The sequence below is a fragment of the Panthera uncia genome (assembly GCF_023721935.1).
Source record: "Panthera uncia isolate 11264 chromosome B2 unlocalized genomic scaffold, Puncia_PCG_1.0 HiC_scaffold_24, whole genome shotgun sequence".
Taxonomy (NCBI): domain Eukaryota; kingdom Metazoa; phylum Chordata; class Mammalia; order Carnivora; family Felidae; genus Panthera; species Panthera uncia.
Window position 1 is genome coordinate 109,919,549 of NW_026057580.1, and position 22,539 is coordinate 109,942,087.

Consider the following 22,539-nt stretch of genomic DNA (forward strand, 5'->3'; position numbering starts at 1 on the left):
TGCTATCAGTTAATTCTCTCATCTTTGTTCATCTGAGAATGTCTTCATTTTGCCTTTATTTTTGAAGGATAAGTGTGCTGGTTATAGAATTCACAGCTGACTGTTTTCCTTCAGCATGATGAATATGTCTTTCCGTTGCTTCTGACCTCCTTTGTGTCAGATGACAAATCAGTCAGTTCTTTTGATTACACACACACACACACACACACACACACACACAAGAGCACATTCCATTATACAAAATGAGTCATTTTTCACTTGCTGCTGTCAGGGTTTGTTTCTGTCTTTCGACAGTTTGATTCTGCTGTATCTTGGTGTGGATTCATACTCCTATTTATCCTATCCAGGTTTGTTGAGCTTCTTGGAAATGCAGATTAAAATTTTCCATCAAATTTGGGAAACTTTGCCCTTTTATTTCTTCACATATTTTTTTTACTTCTTCTCCTTTGTGGACTCCCACTGCAAGTATGTTCACGTGTTTTGTTTTCTGAAGCATGGTTCAGCCATTTTTTTCCCTCTGTTCTTCAGATTAGATAACTTTTTTTTTTTTACTTCTTATAAATGTTTTTTTTTTTTAATATGAAATTTACTGTCAAATCGGTTTCCATACAATACCCAGGGCTCATCCAACAGGTGCCCTCCTCAGTGCCCATCACCCACAGCCCCCCTCCCTCCCACTCCCCCATCAACCCTCAGTTTATTCTCAGTTTTTAAGAGTCTCTTATGGTTTGGCTCCCTCCCTCTCTAACTTTTTTTTTTCCTTCCCCTCCCCCATGGTCTTCTGTTAAGTTTCTCAGGATCCACATAAGAGTGAAAACATATGGTGTCTGTCTTTCTCTGTATGACATATTTCACTTAGCATAACACTCTCCAGTTCCATCCACGTTGCTACAAAAGGCCATATTTCATTCTTTCTCATTGCCAAGCAGTATTCCATTGTGTATATAAACCACTATCTTCAGATTCACTGATTCCTTCTTCCGCCATCTTGAATCTGCATTTGAGCCTCTACAGTGAATTTTTAATTTCAGTTACTGTATTTTCAGCTCCAAACATTTCATTCTATTTATTTGTAAGTTCTTTTTCTAGAGAATTTTTATTGTTTGATTCCGTGTCCTATTTCTCTGCATTTTTAAACATGACTTTAGCTCTTAGAATGTATTTCTGGAAGCTGCTTTGTCTGCTAAATTCAACATCCAGGGACACTTAGAGATGGTTTCTGTTGACTACTTTTTTGTCGGTATGGGTTATACCTTGCTTTTTCTCTGCATATCTCTTAATTTTTTGTCAAAAACTGGAAATTTTAGAGAATATATTTTAGCAACTCTCAATTCTGATTTTTCATCTCTGAAGGTTGTTGTTTCTACTTTATGTTTATTTGATTGTTTGGGAAGTAATTTGCTTAGGCCAAGTCTCTGAATTGTCTCTCCCCTAAAGTTCAGTTATTTTTATTTTTTAAGTTTGGCTCCCTGGGGCTCACCCTTGTGTCTGTGTAGATTAGTAGTAAGCCTGCCTCAAGCCAGTACGGCTTCTGTCCTCTGCTGATGGATCTTTGGGTAGGGGAAAGTTAGCCACCCTGGCTTTTACTTTTTTGCGGACCTTTTGTGTCTCCTTTACAAGTGTGTGCAGCCTCAGAATTGGCCAGGAATGTGTGGCTGACTCGGATTCCATCTGGTCTCCACTGTTTCTGCACACAACCTCAGTCCGGAAAATGCTTGGCTGGACCACGCAACCTTGGCTAGTGGGGTCATTGGCCCTCTCTGTTCCCCAGCCTCTGGATTGTCACTGCCACCACCACTGAGTATGAGCACGTCCCCCTGCTCCAGGTCACGTGAGCCTTTTTCCTCGCCAGGGAACCTGCAGTGGCCAGCCTTCACATTCACAGTCTGCTCTACACTGTCAGAACCTCCATGTCAACCAGGGAGAGGGTGGGAGGTACAGGGGCCACAGGGGAGATGAGAGCAGCCCCACACCAGACAGAACGCCACAGATTTCCATAAAGTTCAGCAGTTTTGCAAGTATAAACACTTCTCACGTGGCTGTTTGCCTTTGGTTGGTTTCCAGAACACTTATTTTTGGTTCTGGGTTCTGTCCAGCTTTATAATTGTTTTGGGGGGATGGGAATAGCTGATTGCCTCACTCAACTGTAGCTGGTATTTTCATCTCCAGGAGCCTTTTAACGAACAGAGATTTTGTTTGGTAGACTTAAAACATTTTCAGTGTTCACTTGATGTTTGGTATGTCAGGCTTGTTAAGCTGATTTTCTGCTTTTAAAACAGAAATATCACTCATTTGGCTATGTTTTAGAATGGTCATAAGTTCTGGGGTAGTAGCTTTACTGCATTCGTGGAAAAATTGCCTTTTCTATTTTTGGTTTAAGTACGTTAAAAAACAATGAAATAAAGAGCTACAGTCTTGAGCTACTTTTCATAAATACTAAATTCGAGGTTATATTGCATTTGGACACATTTTTATAGATATAAAAATTTTACACGCTTTGTAAGGATTACTTATTAAATTCCATTTTCTCACCCCTTTCTGCCTACAGACTTCATATGGCCACACAGGACTGGCATAGTCTTAGTTTATCAGAAAGAGGAAGTTTTTCATACTTAGATAAGATTTGCTTCTAAATTTGTTGAATACTCAGGGATCCTTGAAGAAAATAGTACTTTGTAGCTGTGATTTTTCTTGTCACAGCTACAAAATTTGTTAATTTGTTAAATCAGAATCTCATCCTTAAAAACTAAAAAGCCTGTTGTATCTCTTTCCTGTAGCTCTTTGAGCATCCGCTGTGTTAACAGCTTGTTTTTAGGTTAGTGTTTTTAGTTTAGTGAAAAATCCCTATGGTTTTACCTTGTACTAAATAACTTTCTACCAAAGACCCAGTAGATACAAACGGCTTTCATTTGTGCTGACGGTAATCCGCTTTAGACAGGGGTGTATATCACTCTTGTCCACCTTGCAGGTCGCTTTGAAGAAGAATTTATCAAGATGCGCATGGAGAGACTTCAGGCATGGGTGACCAGGATGTGTCGTCACCCAGTCATCTCAGAAAGTGAGGTTTTCCAGCAGTTTCTAAATTTCCGAGATGAAAAGGTAGGACCTTTTGTTATGACAGTCATCGATCATATTGAGAATTGTCACATTCATACCAATTTTATGTCTGAAAGTTAAAATTATGTTGACTCGCTATTTCTCATTTCCTCCAAAGACAATGAGGGGACAGAAACCTAAATCCTAAGCATGGGAAATTAGTCATGATAATGTGGAAGAACCGCTTGCCAGAATGGTTTTCCATCAGCTGGGAATGGATTGGCCCAGACTGGGCAGGAGGTGAAGGATATGATAGGATGAGGAATGAAAATTTTTCCTGGATGCTTTTAAAAATAGGATAGGCCCCAAACTATGCAGGATATTATCAGTGTGAAGTGAGGGAAACAGAGTGAATGATTTCTTAAGATCACATTTTGACCTTGCAGTGTAATAACGTTATGAAACAAAAAGTAGATTCAACATTGGACCAGCCTTCTCCAAGCCAAGGCGTTTTTCCAGAACGGTAGCCGCAAGTCCAGACTAAATGCTGGTCTCTCTTTGTCCCGTAGATAGTCATTCTGCCAATGGCCGTGTATTCTGTGTTGAAGGTCAAGAAACCATTGGCTGTTTAACATCTCATTATTGTCTGCTTTGGAGATGGTTCTCTCTCTCCATAAACTTTTGCTCTAAATTGTACCTTTTTATTCTGAAAGATGTTTTCTCCATATTTCTCTTACAACAAAGATGACATATCTTAGAAAGCAATGTAAAGAATAAAAGCATAAGTTTTTATAGGAGATAGGAAATATATTACAGTCCTAGAAAAAAAAGTCATGAAATTATTTTCGTGTTTTATTAAATTAAATACCGGAATATTATAGACTTTGTTGGAACTTTCAGGCAGAGATTTACTTGCTAAACTGCTTTGTAGTACCTTTCCCTTGTTAACATGAACACATTTGTAATAAGTATAAATAATCAGGCTCTGTGTATGTTTACAGACCTACCCATACACTTAATATTGTACAATTATTTGGGCCTTATTTTTCAGTTACTGCTTATTTCTAGAATTGGCGGGCTTATTTGAGTGTGTGGCATATAACCAGGCCAGGAACTAGAAAACACCGAGGCGCTTCAGCAATTTTTGGTCAAGATTGTAGGTCTAGACTTGCACCTGCTTTGGGCAAGTCTGGTTTGTTTGGTGAGATGTGATGCCAGTCACAGTGTGCCGTGAAATCATACAGTGGTGAAATTAGGTTCTTTGAGGGAGTTCTGTCCATCAGTTCTGTTACTTTGGAGACACGAAAACTGCATGGAATCCCTTCCCAACTTTCTTGCCTTGCTGGTACTCACAAGGCTCAAACAGAAGTCCTGATTTTCCAAAGATTTGATTTAGAAAGCGCTTCTAAAGGTTGTGTTCAATACAGAATATTATTATTAAAAAAAAAAAAAAGAAATCTGGACACTGGGGCTTTAGGATTTGATATAATAGGAAGAAGAAAGAACCTGGGAGTCAGGACACCTGAGCTCTAGTCTGGGCTCTGCTGCAGGGTCCCTCTGTGATCTTGGCCTCGGCATTTGATCTCTTTGGGTCACAGTTTCCTCACCTGCTAAATGAGGGTGTAAAACTAGATAGTCACTGAAAGCTGTGATTCTTTGGCCAGAAATAGCTCATTTAGATGGATGGACGTAGGTAATCCCAAAGACCTGAGGAGAAATTATTAGAAATAAGTGGTTAGTAAGATAGCTGGATGCAAGACACATATTTGCATACCAGCAATAAACACAAAATGAAAATCTAAAAAAAAAACTATCACAGTAGCATCAAAAATATATCTAGGAATAAATACAAGAAAATGTACAAAAAACTCTACATAAGAAGCTTTGATGTGGTGGTTCCTGGGTGGCTCAGTTGGTTAAGCATCCAACTTGATTTCAGCTCAGGTCATGATCTCACTGTGAGATTGAGCCCCATGTCGAGCTTGTGCTGACAGTGCAGAGCCTGCTTGGGATTCTGTCTCGCCCTCTCTCTCTGCCCACTCCTGCTTGCATGCTCGCTCTCTCTCTCTCTCTCTCTCTCTCTCTCAAAATGAATAAAATTAAAAATAAAGCTATAAGGAGTGCCCGGATGACTCAGTCGGTTAAGCATCTGACTCCTGGTTTGGCTTAACTCATGATCTCACAGTTAGTGAGATTGAGACCAACATTGGACTCTGTGCTGACAGCTTGGGATTTCTCTCTCCTCTCTCTCTCTGCCCCTTCCCAGCTCGCTCACTCTCTCTCTGGCTCTCTCTCTCTCAAAAAATAAGTAAGTAAACCTTAAAAAAAAAAAAAAAGCTGTGAAACATTTTTGAGAGAAATAAAAGAAAACCTAGCTAAGTGTTCCATGGAATTGGGGAACAGAAAAGATGCCACGGGTGGAAAATGAGAGCACTAAGAATAGCCTAGCCAAGGTACTCTTGAAAAAGCATGAAGTAGGAAGAGGGCTTTATTGGATATTAAGACCTGTTATAAAACTAAACTAACTTTAAAAGCATGGTATTGGCATAAGGCCAGACAAATAGATCAGTGGAACAGAATAGAAGGGACGCGATGTAAGGCAGAGATGGTACAAAGTCCAGTGGGGATAGGACAGTCTTTCCAGTGAATGGTGCTGGGTCACTTGGGTGGCTTCACTGGGGAAAAATGAAACTTGGTCCCTACCGCACAACAGTCTGCTATTGATTTTGTTAGGGTTGACATTGGTGTTGTGATTATGTATTTTGAAAATGTGGTCTTCTGTATTAAAGTCCTATAATAGCCTTCTCTATATAAGGTATTTATAGGTGAGGGGCACCTGGGTGGCTTAGTTGGTTAAGCATCCAACTGCGGCTCAGGTCATGGTCTCAAAGTTCATGGATTCAAGCCCTGCATCAGGCTCTGTGTTGACAGCTCAGAGCCCAGAGTCTGCTTCTGCTTCTGTGTGTGTGTCTCTCTCTCAAAAATAAATAAACATTTAAAAAAAAAAAAAGGTATTTATAGGTGAAATGATACCATATCTGGGACTTCCAGTAAAATCAAGGAAAAAAATGCAGAATGGAGGAGAATAGAAAAAACAAGATTGGCAAATGTTGATATTTGTTTTGCAGCTGAGTCTGAGAGGGGAACTATTAGACTTTTCTGTGTACTTTTATATGTATTTGGAAGTTTCCATTGTATAAAGTTTTGAAAAAAATCATTTCCAGGTGGTTTGCAAGTCTAATGTGAAAGGCAACACATAAAGCTTCTAGAAGGTAACATAGGGGAATATCTTCATACCCCTAGTGGACGGATGGATTTCTGAAATATGACACAAAAATGACTAATCACACAGGAAGAGGTTGATAAATTAGACTGCATTAAAATTAAGAACAGCTGTGTATCAAAAGAAGCCTTTAAAAGTGAAAAACAAGCTAAAGATATGAACATTTAGAACCAACTAAAGGGCTGCCTTTTAGAATATAGGAAAACACATACAAATCCGTAAGAAAGATAATCAGCCCAGTTGTAGGGTTGACTTGGTAACGTACTTCACAAAAGACAGTATCTCAATCACCAACGAATGTATGGGAAAGTACTTAATCTCATTAGTCATCACCGAAATGCAAATCAGAAGTACCGAGAACAGTACTACCCACTAACCAGAAATGGCTGAACTAAACCTAGCGTCTTAGTGAGCTCAGTCACACCTGCTGGTGGGTGTGCAAATGGGTGAAACCAGTTGGGAAAGTCACCCAGAGTTACCTACTAGGGCGAACATTTTCTGCCCGCATCGGGGCACATGTACATGACATCTTGCTCAACCGCCGCCCCCCTGCCCGCAGGGCCTCCGGTGGCCACCCATAGTAGGATGAACAAACTGGGGAGTGTTCAGGCAAGAATGGAACCAATGACCTGTGGCTCCACCAACAGTGTGGCTGTAGCTCCTAAGCACAGGTTGAGCCAAAAAAGCCAGACACAGAGAATACAGGGTAGGGTGGTCTTCACCAGCTCGGAAACCCAGCCAACCTACCCATGAGGGACTTGTGTCTAGAGGGGATAACTTGAAAGAAAAGTGAGGAACTGGTAACTCTAAAAGAGGATAGTGGTTACCTTTGTGGGGGAGGGCAGGGGTCAGGACTGGGAAGGGACATGAGGGGCCTTCTGGAATGCCATCTTGTTTCTCTTGGCCTTGGGGTAGGTTACACAGCTATTATCTTACACTTTGTGAGAATTGGTCACACTGTATATTATGGCTTTAGGCGCTTTTCTGTGTGTGTGTGTGTGTGTGTGTGTGTGTGTGTGTGTGTGTAGATAGATCTTTATAGATCTATCTTACAAAAAAAAATTTTTTTTTTAAATAGCTCATAATATTGGTTCCTATCTTATATTTTAGAAAAGCTTTTACCTTTTTTAAGAAAACATTTAACCTAAAACTTTGAGGTACTTGGTCAGGAATATAGGGTGTGTTCATGTTCACTGTTATATTGCTGTGCGTTGGGAAAGGATAGGGATTGAGTCCCCTCGCTCTGAAGGGACTTGGGCTCACAGGGACCGTTCTGCGCATTGGCACGTGTTTCGTGTACAGAGATTACATCTGGGGTGTGCGCACTCCCTCGGTGGAGAGGGCGATGGCATGGGAGCTGCTGTCGACAATTAGAAAGATAGTCAGTGAGCCAATCGCATTAGGGAGTTTTGAAAGACTGTGCTGTCCACGGTAATATTATAATGTTCTTATTTGCAGGAATGGAAAACTGGGAAGAGGAAGGCTGAGAAAGACGAGCTGGTAGGAGTTATGATCTTTTCCACCATGGAACCAGAGGCCCCTGACTTGGACTTACTAGAAATGTAAGAGAGATCAGCCTTTCCTTCCTCCCAAACCTGTGTCCACCTCCTGTGCTCGCAGGCCGGGGAGGCTGTGGTTGGATGATGGGGAGCACATCACTTGTGCAGGGAAGCGTTGTCTTTCTAGCTGTAGCATCAGATTAAAGTCTGCTTCCTTTTTACCTTGAAGTCCATGATTTCATAATGGACATGGTGGTTTCTAGTTACCTCTAATAAAGCATGATAATTTCAACAATAGCCACATTATGGAAAGAGCCTAAATGTCCACCCACTGACGAATGGATAAAGAAGATGTGGTTTATATATACAATGGAATAGTACTTGGCAATGAGAAAGAATGAAATCCTGACATTTGCAGCAACTTGGATGGAACTGGAGGGTATTATGCTCAGTGAAATAAGTCAGAGAAAGACAGATACCATGTTTTCATTCATATGTAGATCTTGAGAAACCTAACAGAAGACCATGGGAGAAGGGAAGGGGAAAAAAAAGAGTTCCAGAGAGGGAGGGAGGCAAACCATAAGAGACTCTTAAATACAGAGAACAAACTGAGGGTGGATGGCGGGAGAGGGGAAAGCAGGTGGTGGGCATTGAGGAGGGCACCTGTTGGGATGAGCACTGGGTGTTGTATGGAAGCCAATTTGACAATAAATTGTATTAAAAATGAATAAAAATAAAAAATAGGTCTGATTAAAAAAAATAATAATAAAGCATGATAAAACAAAGTGGCACAGAACCAGCGCATGCCTACGTGATATTCAACAAGGCAGAAATCTCTGAACATTGCCTCAGAGGAAGTAAATCTCTAACCTGCAGTTTTGTGCTATTTTTTCATCTGTTGTTTCTAATTATGTAATTTTTTTTTTTTTTAAATGAAGGCTTGGCCAAAAATCTGGAGTAGTTCCTTTTCTATTTAAAAACTAACTAGAAATCTTGGGCTTTTTTTAAGAAGTTTTTTTTCTTATTATAAAATTCTTGCTTATGTGTTACCAAATGTGTAGACAAGGGAAAAAAAAAAAAACAATGTTACAACTGCCCAGAGAGAAAAATCAATGTTAATATGTGTTGACCTAGGTCTTCCAAAATCTCCTCTGTGCATATGTATCTAAGAGAAAAATTGTTTAAGCAAAAAAAGACCTCACACTATGCATTCTGTTTTATAAGCTTTTTTTTTTTTTTTCATTTAGCATTATGTTGGGATGATTTTTTCAGGTTGGCATTTTTTATATCTTCAAAGAACTGAGTTATTCAGTATCACTCAGATGGTTGTGTATCCAGGTCACTTTCTCCGATTCATTGAAGTACTTATTGGAATGAATGAATAAACTACCCGATGGTACCTCCACCAAATAAGATATTCACGAAACCATGATTTCATTTCCTTTAGAATGATTTTAGTTAAAATTCACAGGGAATTGAGGGGGAACAGAAGCAGAGTTAAAATTTAAATGGCAGATTTTTAGGTAATTTTTTTTAAGTTTGTTTATTCTGAGAGAGAGAGACAGTACAAGTGGGGGTGGGTCAGAGAGAGAGAGAGAGAGAGAGAGAATCCCAAGTAGGCTCTGTGCTGTCAGTGCAAAGCCTGATGCAGAGCTCGGTCCCACAAGCCACGAGATCATGACCTGAGCTGAAAGCGAGCTGAAACCTGAGCTGAAATTGGACACTTACCCGACTGAGCCGCCCAAGTGCCCCTTCAAGCCTGAGTAAAGGGCGTTGCTACAGTGCCAGAAAACCACTGCCCGTGGTTATGTTTGGTGCAAGTCTCCCTGACCGTGTTGATTTTTCTCGTCTTGCACCTCACACTGACCATGTGGTGGCAAAGTCAAGGACATGCCGTCTTGTGTTTCGCCCCACAGAGAACAGAAGTGTGATGCCGTCGGTAAATTCACCAAAGCCATGGATGATGGTGTGAAGGAGCTACTGACCGTGGGCCAGGAGCACTGGAAACGGTGCACAGGACGTAAGTGCCGTCCTCGCGGCCACTTCTGGGTTTGTAGGTGGCAGTGCAGGCCCCGTTTTGTGACCTTTACCACACTGCGGAACCGTCCCCTCAAACAGAAATGCACGTCATGCAGTAATGTCACACCCATGGCTCTCTGGGGACCCTCACTGGTCAGCCCTAATCAGATGACGGAAAACGGACTCCGACAAATCCAGTTCAAGAACTCTCACAAAAATGTGTCCCCTTAACTGTGTCTAGTTATTTGGGGTGTATAATCTGTGAATAATGAATCCTTTCTCGTGTTTAGAGAATGCTTGTTGTTTTTAATGTCATGATTTTACGTTGTAATGTTTATCCATTTGGTAAGATTTGTTTATAGAAAGTTCTTCAATTTACAACGGGGTTCCATCCCAAAAAGCCCATCCTGAGTGGAAAACACCCTAAGGTGAAAATACATTCAATACACTTACCCTCCCGAACTTCACAGCTTAGCCTGGCCCCCCCCGGCTCGGGACGCTTGCATCAGCCTGCAGCTGGGCAGAGACGTCTCACACAGGACCGAGACGGTTGAACGTCTCATACCGGACTCAAAGTGACAGAATGGCTGCACGGGTGCAGAATGCGTGCCCTGTGCCCGCTGTTTATCCCCGTGGTCGCCGGCTGCCCAGCATCACAGACAGGATCCTCCCATGTGTCCCCGGCCCAGGACAAGATCCAAATTCAGAATTCCAAGTACGGTTTCTGTTGAACGCATACCACTTTGACACCATCATAAAGTCAAAATATTGTTAAGTCAGGGACCACCTGTATGTGGCTGCAGACCTAATATTTAAGAGAAAGCAGGATGCTGGGTCAGACGAGGAGCAGGGTGAGGGCAGGAGCTCCGCCAGCCACTGCCGTCTGCCTGCACTTCCACTTTCTTGAAGACTTCGTACCTCCCCCGGCCCCCTCCCCACACGGCCTTGGTTTCTGAACTGTCACCCTGCTGAACCTTTGTTGTCTTGCAGTCAAGTCCTTGCAGCTCTTGTCACATAGCCCAGGCTAGAAGCACTCAAGCGTCGGCTGTGGGGTCAACACCCCGCGGCTGCCCTCCCACCTCTAAGGCCCAGCAGGCTTCACAGACCCGGTCACCGCTGCAGAAGTGCTCATGTGGCTGTCCATGGCCATAGACTCTCGGGAGCTTCCTCCTCTTTGCGTCCATCCCGCCCTTATTGCCACAAGGCCTCCAGAGCCCCAGAGAGAGAGAGCTGAGCTCTCATCATGGTCGCTTGTGATGATCTCTGGAGAAAGAGGTGCCGTGAGTCCTAAGTCACCTAACCTAGTACTAAGGCTAGTAGGTCAACCATGAGGCCAGTATCTAAGAATCTTCTGGCTTTCAGCTCATACACCCTATAAGAATACTGGTTGTATTCAGGGTTTGGGTGCGGGTGGGGTGGGCGGTTGATTGTGTGTTTTAATAAAATGGCTTCTACTTTGAATTACAAAAATAATACTCACTTTTAAACTGTGGTACTCAGCATAGGAAGGAGCTTAATTATCCATTTTGTAAAGTTTTTTAGCAGGTGGTATTTTTCTTTTAAATGAGGGGAAAAGAATAAAATTGGAAGTCAAAAACTAATTTTAATGAATAAGAAACTGAATGTGGGGTAACTTGTGAATGAATTATTAAGATACCACAGCAGAGTTAATAGCAATATTAAGATCTATTAAATCCAGACCCTAGCACAGCAAAGTTCATAGCGGTGTTAAGATCTATTCAGTCCAAGCCCTTATTACATCAGGAATTGGCAAACTGTGGCCAGCGGGCCAAATCTGGCCTGGGGCCTATTTTTGTAAAAGTGGAACACGGCCATGCCCGCTTATATATGTACTGTCCGTGGCTCCTTTCCCATTACAGTGACAGAGTCAAGTACCTTCGACAGAAACCTGTGGCCCCACAGAGCCTGGAATATTTACCGTCTGGCCCTTTACAGGAAAAAAAGGCCCTGTTTATACCGAATGGCCCTCTGCCACTCACATAATACTTTATATCAACAAAACCACTTGTGTGCCAGCTGTTCGTGCCCGGGGGGCAGACGCTGGGAGTGGTAACAGTTGCTCCTTTGTCATGGCAAAGACATATGATGCTGTACCCTAAATATAGAAGTAAGCCTCACACGGCAATGTATACAAATGCAGCACTAGAAAAGAAAACCCGCTCAGGCCTTGGGTCACAGGGAACTAACTCAGCACGGAAGGGGGAGTGACATTCACTCAAACAGTGATTTCATTTTAAAATAATTAATTTTAGCTGTAAGCTCTTTTGAGGCCATGATAATAAATCATTTAAATCGTAGATTCTTTGAAAGATGCTCCCTGTTTTTTAGAAATATTTCAAGTGCAAATCCTCCAATCAAAATTTTAAGGATATCACAAAAATCTGGGTTTATGATTTCTTTTAAAGAGTTAAATCCCTTATGTCTAATATCTAGTCAAGTTCAGGTTCCATATGAGCCATAAGGCCAGATTTATGAAATAGAGGATATTGGTGTAAGGGTGCCCTTTTTGGTGGGGGGCGGGGGGAGGGAGAGTTGAAGCACTTGATTTGGGATTTAATTTAAGCATATCTTCTTTCTTCTTTTCTCTCAAAAGAGTGTCTTAAAATAACTGATTTGTAAAGTGAGAAATGTAGCACATGCTTGGTATGGTAAAGCAGGTGTCTTTAACCCCACGTATAGAGGCAAAAACTGAGTTACGAAAAGGTAAACAGTTTATTAAAATTAAGCCAATATGGTTTGAATTCATGTCTCCTGATTATTGCGGCTTATAGACCATATTTCAGATTTCTCTGGACTAGATGTTTTTAAAGAAACATTTGAATCTTCCTTAAGATAGACCCTGCACTAAGCCTTCAAATGCAAGTAAGGCTTTCTTTTGAAAAGCACTTGGTGTGTTGAAAGGGATTACTTACAGATGCAGAGAAAATAGCCTAAGATAGACTCTGCTCAGAGTTTTCCAGAGTGACTGTAGAATTCTAGAATGTTAGCACTAGAAGGACCTCAGAGATCATTTCATTAATCATGTTATACAGATGAGCAAGCTAAAACCCCCCCTCCCTGGTCCTGAGTCCTTCTGCCATATTTTTCTCCACACGTTGCTGCTTTCAGTTATCTATCTATTTATTTATTTACTTACTTACTTATTTATGCAAATAATCGTTCATACATACATAACAGTGAGGAAAGCAATGTATTTGGAATCACACGTGCCAAACCCACCATTTGTCGGCCATGTGACCCTGGGCAAGTCCATTCACTTTATCTGAGCCTTATTTTTCTAACCCACAAAACCAAGATGTGGAGTCTCCACCCGGTAGATGGGTTGTTGTGGTGATCGGGTGGTGTACATGAAAGTCCTCTCTGTCAGCCAGACATCTTCCAAATGAGCTCCCAGTCGCTCCGAAGGATGCGGGCGGTGGTGACGGTGGTTAATAATAATAGCATCCGCCATTTACTGAACCATCCGTGAATAATGAATTTTATTTTTAAAAAATCCTTTGTTCAAAACAATTTTATTAAAGAATATAGACTATTTTGAATCATTTCAAATTTCTTTTATGATAAAAGTAATCACTCTTAGGAAATAGTCAAAGCCCATTTCAGTTTGCTCAGAGGACTGGTTAACCGTGCACTCCTTTTTCTCTTCCAGCATTACCCAAGGAGTATCAGAAGATAGGAAAGGCTCTGCAGAGCTTAGCAACAGTGTTTAGTTCCAGCGGTTATCAAGGTACGTCTGTGTCTATCTGTCTTGGGGCCATAAGTGTCTCGCAGACCAGCCACCCCTCCAGCCTCTTGTAGGCAGACAGAGGCTCCGCAGTGAAGGGCCCTTGTCACCGACACTTAAATTGGCTGGGCTGCTCCACTCAGGACTCCTGCAACCTCACTTCATTGCTTCTGAGAAGAGTGGAGGGTTGTTACACTATGTATTTTCTTGCTGGCCTTCTGCACCTTTCTTTGTGCTCAGGCACAGCTCTTGCGCTCGAACGGGCAGCTGTGATACGTCAGCCTCCGCCCTGGCTCTCATCTCCCCGCCAAACTCAGAAGTCCAGTCTTCCTGTTACAAAGGCCAGAATTCACCAACGCGGTTTGGAGGGAAAATTTGACTAAGTAACAAATTCACGTTGCTTTCTGTCTCTCCGCAGCTTAGAATTATTTTCAACTTGTCCCACGTTGTAGATCTTACCTGTGGTTTTTCGAATTCATTGTACGTTTACATTGCCCACACTTGCGAGAACAAGCAACCTATTTCCCCTTATTTGGTTTGCTTTTGCTTAGTTTGCCCTGTGGAGCAGGTAGGGAGTCCAGGTATCTGTCAGGTGAGTGGCAGTTCTTAAATCTGAGTGTGTCCCATCACTTACAGAAATGATAGAATTGGTACTTCAGCCGAGTTGTGTATCCCAATTCCTAGGGAAGATAGGTCTTTGGATGTCAGTGTCTGAGTATCTTCAGGGACGAGAAATTAGTCTCTCACCAAAATGTATGGGGGCTGCTGTGTATGAATATTTCTTTTTGGCCTGGCTGAATTGTGTCTTATAATCCCAACTTTCAGATTGATGGGAGCATTGAAGATTAGTTAATCGGGCCCCCTCTTTCAAGATGAGGAACGTAGGCCTGGAAAGATAAGCTTCTGGCCAGGGTGCCACGGGGTTGATGCAGAGGCCAAGTCTAGGACCACATCCACTGCTTGGGTGCCGGCAAGACCCTGAGAGCACGCTCATCTTTGTGGTTCTGTAGTGCGTTGATGGGATGAGAGCTTTTGTTCTGAAGTCGCTGGACCCCGACCGTGCGCTCACATGTCAGAGCTCACCCGAGTCTGCGCCTTCCTTAAGCCTCACCTGAGAGCTGGGTGTCTTCCGGCCCCGCCCTCACTTCCCTCCGTCACCTCTTCCTGCACACAACCCGTGTGGGGGAACTGGCCCTGCACTTGGGGCTCCCCAGGCTCTAGTCCCTCACAGCGCACATGCAGCGCCTCCCGTCCCCCCGGGGCTCCTCTGCCTGTGGAGGGCTCCCTCTTCCACCCGCGTGGCAGGCTCAGCCCTTTCTGATTTTAGTTCATTTGGATTTCTTCATTCCTACAGTGCTTCAGTGACTCGAAGGGAAAGTGTGGCTTTTGAGTTTATGTGATATTATTACGTTGAGAGCAGCAGTCTTATAGGTGTCCCCATCCAAGCTAGAATGGAACCGCTCCAAGATTAGATTTTTAAGCCCAACGATGATCCTTCCAATAGCTTCCAAGTTTGTATCACACGTGGACCCATATTTGAGGTCTTTCGTCCCTTGAAGTCACGTATAAAACTTAAAAATCATTCAGAGCTAGATCACAGAATGTGTAAACAGCAGTTCACTCACTGGTTCTCCTGGTCGATGCTGGGAAAGACACATCACTCCTCTTCACTAAATGTGATATTTATAGAGGGTGCAGATAATTTGAACCAAAAGTCTTGAAAAGGGGGAAACAGAAGACATTCGGTAATCTGAGAAATGGTTCCTAAAGATCTTCTTTGGTAACTTTATAAAATCTTCCCATATATTTCTCGTTCTGTATGTACATTTTAGTGGAGTCTGTGTACCTTCAAAATGACCAGCTTCTCTCCAGCGTTTTGTCTTCTGTAATTTCAGCCTGAAGCGACCTAGAAGAAAGGAGGGATAGAGAGGGCTGCAGGGGGGGCAGTAGAGTGAGGCCCCGACAATATCAGGACATCCTAGAGGGGAGGAGACAGTAAGAGATGACCTCCTCCACGGCGCCCACCTGTGTATTCCCTTCCGAACCACAAACCACACTCAGAGAAGCACTGTTTGCTTTCTCCATGTTTCTGTGCTTAACACTATCCTCAGTGCATTATCAAATACTCCGGTTGCAAGTGGCACTTTGCCAACTATTAAAAGTACTCAATGTAATACGCTTTGTGTTGAATATCATTCACCTTACTAAAGATCTTGTTTTTAAAGAACTTTTCAAGACTGGCCTCTGACCTTTCAAGGCAAATGAAGGTCAGCAGAGTTGAGTTCTGTGTCTCATCACGTGTTCCTTTGCCCACACGTGCTGGCTTCTTGGGGCAGCGCTGCACTCTTTGATCTTGAAGTAATTCAGATGATTCCAGTTCCTGAGAACATCTTGGATTATGTTAACTATAACTTTCCACACTCCCTTTAAGAATACATGAACTAATTACTGGAACAACACAGAGACCGTTAGCATGGCCTTTGCACAGATCTATGAGGCGCTTCATATCCTTATGGATTATCATGGAAAAACAACTGATAAAAATATTTAAATGGTTATCTTTGGGGGAGAAGAGGAACGGGTACAGAAGCTAGACCTCTAGACCTCTAGCTTTATCTTGTTTCGTAGATTCGACTTTGGAACGATGTGAATGTTTTACATTTATTTTTATATTTGTTGTTTTACTTTTATTATTAGAAAACAAATTTAAATGAAAATGCAAAAAAAAAATTCCTAAAAAGCAAAAGCAAACTGAATCATTGGATGCATCAAGAGGAGGGCATAACCATGTAGAGAATTACTTCAGATCACCTTAAAACAACGAATTTTGATTATACGTGCCTAGTAGCAGGTGTCTTAAAGCCAAAAAAGACTTCAAAAATCTCGTTTTTCAGTAATCATGTAGTTAGCATAAAATGTTGGTATTGTTTTTCTAAAGCCTCTAAAACTATTTTACGTACTGTGGGGGAAAGCAAATACGTAATTCTTTTACTGTTGTCAGGAACCAAGTTTTAAAAGAGAGAAACATAAAGATCAAAAGTTTTAAAACCCATTATGAAAAATCCTGTAGTCCTAAATTTGAATTGGAAATGTCAATATGAGTTCATTACGATTTCCCTGTTTTTAAAAAAATGCAGCTTGCTTCACGCTGCACGTTGAAAAGGCCCCGAAATATCCAATCCAGGAGTGAGAAGCGCCTCTAGCGCCACCCACAGGGGGATTTCTGAACACTGCGCTCCACCCACATGAACCAGAGCTCCCAGCACAAAGAACTCAGATGCCAGTTTGAAGAGCCTTCCGCTGGCCTGTAAAGAGAAAATTTGAGCATTAGTGCAAGTAATACTTTCTGTGAAGTGAAGCTTATCGAGTACGTTTAAATCCAGATTTCAGTGCTTTTTTAAAAAGTTGATCTCCGTTACCTTTAGGGGACTGGTTAGGGAATCAACTCATTATTCTGAAAATGGTAAAGAGAAGGAAGCATTTAATGTGCTTTTTCTCGTCCAGTACCTCACGGTAAGCAGATAGCTGATAAAGGAAGGTTCCTTTTTATAGAAGTGCTTCAGATCGAGAAAGAGTAATCGAAGCGGAAAAGCAACAGTTTACAAACCTTTCCTCAAATAAAAGACCGAGACTGTACAGGGAACCGAGGACTGTGTTATCCCCACAGAGACAGTCAGCAGAACCCAGCCTGTAGGTAGCAAGACAAGTACCCGGTTTCTTCAACACCCGAAAAAGAAATTTGCAAGAAAACAAAAAGGAGGGAGGAGAAAGAGCCTATAGACAGAAGAAACACTTAGGCTCTCGGCCACCTGGATGTTCTTTGCTTCCTGAAAGCAGCCACCTTGATTTCGGACATCAGGGAGCTGCACACCGCCTGGATAATTTATGTCAGGAACAGTTTGTCTTTTCTGCAGTGTGGTGTTGGTATCGTCCTTGCTTTTTGAAGAGTCCTTATCTTTTAGGTAAAAATTATGAGTGAACTGTTATATGGCCAGCGAAAGAGGGAGGTAAGGAGTGGATGGTACAGGTGAAAAAACACTGGCCATGAGCTGTTCATTGGGAAGCCAGGTGACGGGTAGATACCAACTCATTACACTATCCTCTGGTTTTGAAACGTTTAGGATTTTCTAGAATAAAATTTTTAAAATAAATGAAGTGAAAATACAACTTATGACCACTGATGTCGCATAATGATTTTCAGGCGAAACGGATCTCAATGCTGCAATAACAGAAGCAGGAAAGACTTACGAAGAAATTGCCGGTCTTGTGGCAGAACAGGTATCCACTTAGACATGCGATTCCAGTAAAGATTTCATGCTGTCGAATCCACATATTTAACCTATTTTAAAACAAACTTCGCAAATAGATATCCTTCTCTTTTCTATCCCTGTGTATCTTTGTTAATGGTATTTGGTAGTAGTTTTTCTTTGGTTAAGCAAAAGTGCTTGATGAATGTATCTTCAGGAGATCTAAAGGAGAGTTACAGAGAGGGAAGGAGGCAAACCATTAGAGACTCTTAAATACAGAGAACAAACTGAGGATTGATGGGGGGTGAGGGGGGAGGGGAAAGTGGGTGATGGGCATTAAGGAAGGCACCTGTTGGGATGAGCACTGGGTGTTGTATGGAAACCAATTTGACAATAAATTATATAAATAAATAAAAAGAAAACTAAAGGAATACCTTCCGGTGTCGATGGCTCGGATCCATCCTTCACCAACAGGCGGTTGGAACGTTGTAGCAAGAACACTGTTCAAGTCACTGTTTGGACCCTTAGTCTGTCTGAGCCTTGCTTCACTCAGCTGGTAAATGGTGACGGGAGAGCCTGCCTCGTAAGGATCTCAGCAGTCAGCAGCTCACGAGGAGAACATACCTGCTGTGGCCCCTGGGAAAGGCAGGTCTTTGTAACAGCCACGTGGCTTTTATTGGGGTCTTCAGTGGCCCAACTTCAGTTCTTTTGTATAGACAACAGATCATAAATTCCCTAATGGGGAATAACCATGTATGTTGTTTCAAATCCCTAAATTAAAAAAAAAAGTTTTTAGGTCAGTTCTTGAGATATATCCTTGTGCACGCACATTCATGTTGGTCATTGACTACGTCTGCTTGTTATAAAGAGATTAATTTTTAGAACTGTGCATAACATAACTATTAAAAATTATAATTCAAAAAAATTGAAAAATTTTAGGTTGCCACTTAAGGTGATTGCCAGATTTTTAATTATATTTTACATTCTCTGCTAAAATTGAAACATTGATTACATCTTATTTGCTCATATATAAACAGACAGTATTAACTAGCTTTTTTCCCCCATAATGTTATATTTTGAGCCACCTCAAAGTAGCTGATTTTACCAGCCAACCTAAAAATTATCTGATGTTCTATCATTTTCTCTTCAATCTACAACTGAGAGTGTAATAGCCTTGGAGGGTTGTTTTCTTACAGGAAAACTAGGCTGAATGCATAGCCCTTGACCATAGTAACTACTACCTGGGGGCTTGGCCGATACAGCCCTCAGGTATGACTCTTTTCTTGTCCTCCGTTGCCTGGATTTCTCTGCCAGTAATAACCAAATCTGTGTCTTGTTACAGCCAAAGAAGGATCTCCATTTCCTCATGGAATGCAATCATGAATATAAAGGTTTCCTTGGCTGCTTCCCTGATATTATTGGCGCCCATAAGGTAATTTGATTGCAGAAGATGACACGGGTGAATCTGGCTGCCACTCACGGCCACCTGCGCGGTCCCCGTCTGTCAGCACAGCCCTGAGTCAGGAGGGGCTTTCCGAAATAAGCTGGAAACTGCTCGGTCTGTTTAAATAGTGAGGTCCCCGTAACACGTTTAGATCATGGGGAGTTTCTAGTTTTTTGGATTCTATAAAAAATAATTTTGAGGAAACAAAAATATGAAAAACGCTCCTTCATGCACATGCTTAGGTCAAGTATCAAACAAAATAATCCTGCTGTTTGAAGTTGAAGACAATGTTAGGAATACCGCTTTCCCTTTGTGAGACCCCTGTAAGCTGCTTGGGCAAGTCCTCTGAGATCCTTCCCTATTGATATGAAATAAGATGTTCTGTCCCTGGGCCTGATGAAGGGCTTCCTGACTAAAACTTCAATGGTCAACGTCAATTTTACATTTTTAGGGTAATAAGAAGGAAACTGTGTAGTTCCCATCGTAAAGGTATTTTTAAACTGAACTTAGAAATGTTTTAGGGTGTCCTCACATTTTGATTCTGGTTAATTTTTCTCTGTTTCAGATTCTACGTTATTTCAGAACATGGACTTATTTTATCCACTCTAGTACTTCTCTAGGGTATTGTGATGTACTTGGGTTTGTTAGGAAAATCTCCACAGAGGGCTGGTCTGTGACCCTAACAGTCCTGGCACGAGGCCCCGTTAGCCTTTGACTTTGACAACGGAAGTGTCAGGAGGGGGTGGCGTAGGTAAACAGGAAGCTTTGTGCAACTTCAGGTCTTTTCATACAAAACTCAGAACGTTCTCTTTACAACCCACCCGTCGCCGGACACTTCGGTGTTGCCACATCTTGGCTGTTGTGGGTAATGCTGCAGTGATCCTGACGGTACAGTTATCGCTCTGAGACCATGTTTTCATTTTCTTCAGATACGCGCCCAGAAGTAGAATTGCTGGGAGAGTAGACCTTAAAAATGCTCATCATAAGGGGGCGGGGAAAAAAAAGCTTGTGACCGCGTGAGGTGAGGGATGTTAATAGCACCGTGGTAATCGTTTTGCAATATATACATACGTCAGCTCTACAATGTTGTGTGTCAATTATAAATAAAACTGAGAGGAAATTAAAATAAAAATCTCAAAAAAACAAAAAAACAAAAAAACACCCCAGCTCAGAAGGGTTAGCTTGTTGTAGGGATTTGTGCCAGCACTTAAGGGTTTTGGGCATGGAGCCTGATGTATGCGCGAGTGTGAAGTTTTTCCTTCCAGACAGCTCTAATGAGCTCTCTGATGGTCCTGGAGTGGGAAACATTTGGCAGCTTTCACATTAATCTGAAATCGGTACAGCGCTCCTCGCAGAAACCAGAGTAAAGCTGGTGACCCGCCGCTCCAGGACAGAAGAGGGGGAGAGGCCCCGGGCGCATGCGCTCGTCCGTGTCCCTGATCAAACGACTTTGCAAACTGCTAATGCCTCTTTCCCTCTTCCATACCACTCTTGTCCTGGCCCTGACTCTGGCTCACAAGTACTACAGAAATAAGAGCGCTGTTTGGTTTTCTATTCTGTCGTGGCGTTAAACAGTCCCATTTTAGCTTAGTTCTGTATTTCAAGAACAGCAACCTTTTTGCTTCCAAGCGACTTACGGGAAGTTACAGTTAGGTGCTTTCCTGTGTTCTTATTTTGTGGGGACATTTTTTTCTTGTTGAGTAGCCAGTCAGGTAGAGAATATGTTGGCACTGTTCTATTTTAGATTAATGGCTAATCCTTTTAGCTCTGTTTCATTCATACTCTTGCATTTGTATTTCACAGGCAGCGATAGAAAAAGTGAAAGAAAGTGACAAACTGGTGGCAACTAGTAAGATCACCCCACAGGACAAACAGAACATGGTGAAGCGAGTTGGTACCATGTCTTACGCGTTGCAAGGTAAGAGAGAGGTTCGTGCACAGCTAGCGGAGATTTTTACCCCCCACCCCCACCCCCACCCCCCAGCAAATCTGCTGTTCTTGCTGGAGAGAAATCCAAACGTGAACCACAGCTAGTAGGTACCTAAGAGCTGATTTAAAGTATTCTCATAAACCCGTTGTTTGCAGGATCCCAGTGTTAATGAAGATTTGTAATATTTATTTATTCTTTTGCACATTTCCGTGACATAACTATGGATGACAACCTGATCAAACCTGTACATTTTTATTATCTCTTAGAGACAGTGAAAATTACTTTTATAACCCTTAATATTAGCTCCTTTCGTAACACTGTGTGAAATTCCCAAATTCAGCTTTCAGCACTTTGTAACCTCTGTCCCCCGGGACGCTAGAATGTAAAGGGAGATTGGACAGAGCGTTTTCAGCAAAGTTTGACTGTTAATAAAAAGAAGATATTAGTTAATTTTTATAGATTTGAGTGCTTTCCAGCAGAGAGGAGCCGTGAACGGATTTTTCCTGTTTTGATGGACGGGTAGAACAGGGGTAAGCAAAGGAGAAAGGGGAAGGATGTTCTAGTTGGAACAAAAGCGCACAAAAGAATGGGACAAGATTCTCTCCTCTTGGCCTCCGGGCAGAAAGTATACCTGCAGGTTGTTGGGGAGTAAGTGTGGTGATTGTGCAGGGCCTGGAGAGCCAAGCCGAAGAGCCTAGACTTGACGTGGGCGTTAGGAAGCCACTAGAGGTTTGATGTTGGGGGCCAAGGGGGTCCACTGCTCCGGGAGAGGGTGGGAGACACTGAAGGGGGCAGACGTCAGGAAGCCCACAGAGAAGACCACTGCTTCTGCAGTCTGAGAGTTTGAGGGGCTGAAAAAGACGTGGTGCTCAGAGAAGAGAAGGGCCCATTTACAGACTTTGCCAGGAAACACCCCTCGGGGCTAGGGAACTAGTGGGACAAAGAGAAGAATGTCTGGAAGATATCCAGAACTAGGGCAACTAGAGGCAGAAATGGGAAAGCCTGAGTGAAGATTTGGCTTTTGAAGGGTTTGCAATGGGAAATTTGTTTTGAACTTGTGTTTGAAGTTACCCAGATAGATCAACGAGAAGCTTCGCATGACTCTAGCTAACACGAAACTCAGAACAATTCCCTTTTTGTAGGAATTGGTGCCAGCAGCTGGCTTTCTGGGCACAGAGAACAAGGGGACATGCAAGGTGGAGGTGTGAGAAGTCCCCTCCAGAGTTGGTGATGGGGTGGGGGTGGCGCCGAGAGGCCAATTTCAACAAGGGAGTCATTTGTGAATCGATGGATTCAGCAAAGATAAAGAACGGGCGTCAAGTCCTCTCGCCTGGTA

General features: G+C 42.4%; 1 protein-coding gene across 1 annotated transcript in view; it reads left to right on the forward strand.

Annotated features, from left to right (window-relative positions):
* The window catches only part of SNX9 (sorting nexin 9), a 68,270-nt gene that overhangs the window by 41,170 nt on the left and 4,561 nt on the right, over nt 1–22,539 (forward strand). The window contains exons 9-15 of the mRNA XM_049653124.1: nt 2,969–3,099; nt 7,778–7,881; nt 9,735–9,838; nt 13,508–13,585; nt 17,784–17,860; nt 19,172–19,261; nt 21,077–21,191. Of these exons, the coding sequence (XP_049509081.1) occupies nt 2,969–3,099; nt 7,778–7,881; nt 9,735–9,838; nt 13,508–13,585; nt 17,784–17,860; nt 19,172–19,261; nt 21,077–21,191 (699 nt within the window). The remainder of the gene's footprint in view (nt 1–2,968; nt 3,100–7,777; nt 7,882–9,734; nt 9,839–13,507; nt 13,586–17,783; nt 17,861–19,171; nt 19,262–21,076; nt 21,192–22,539) is intronic.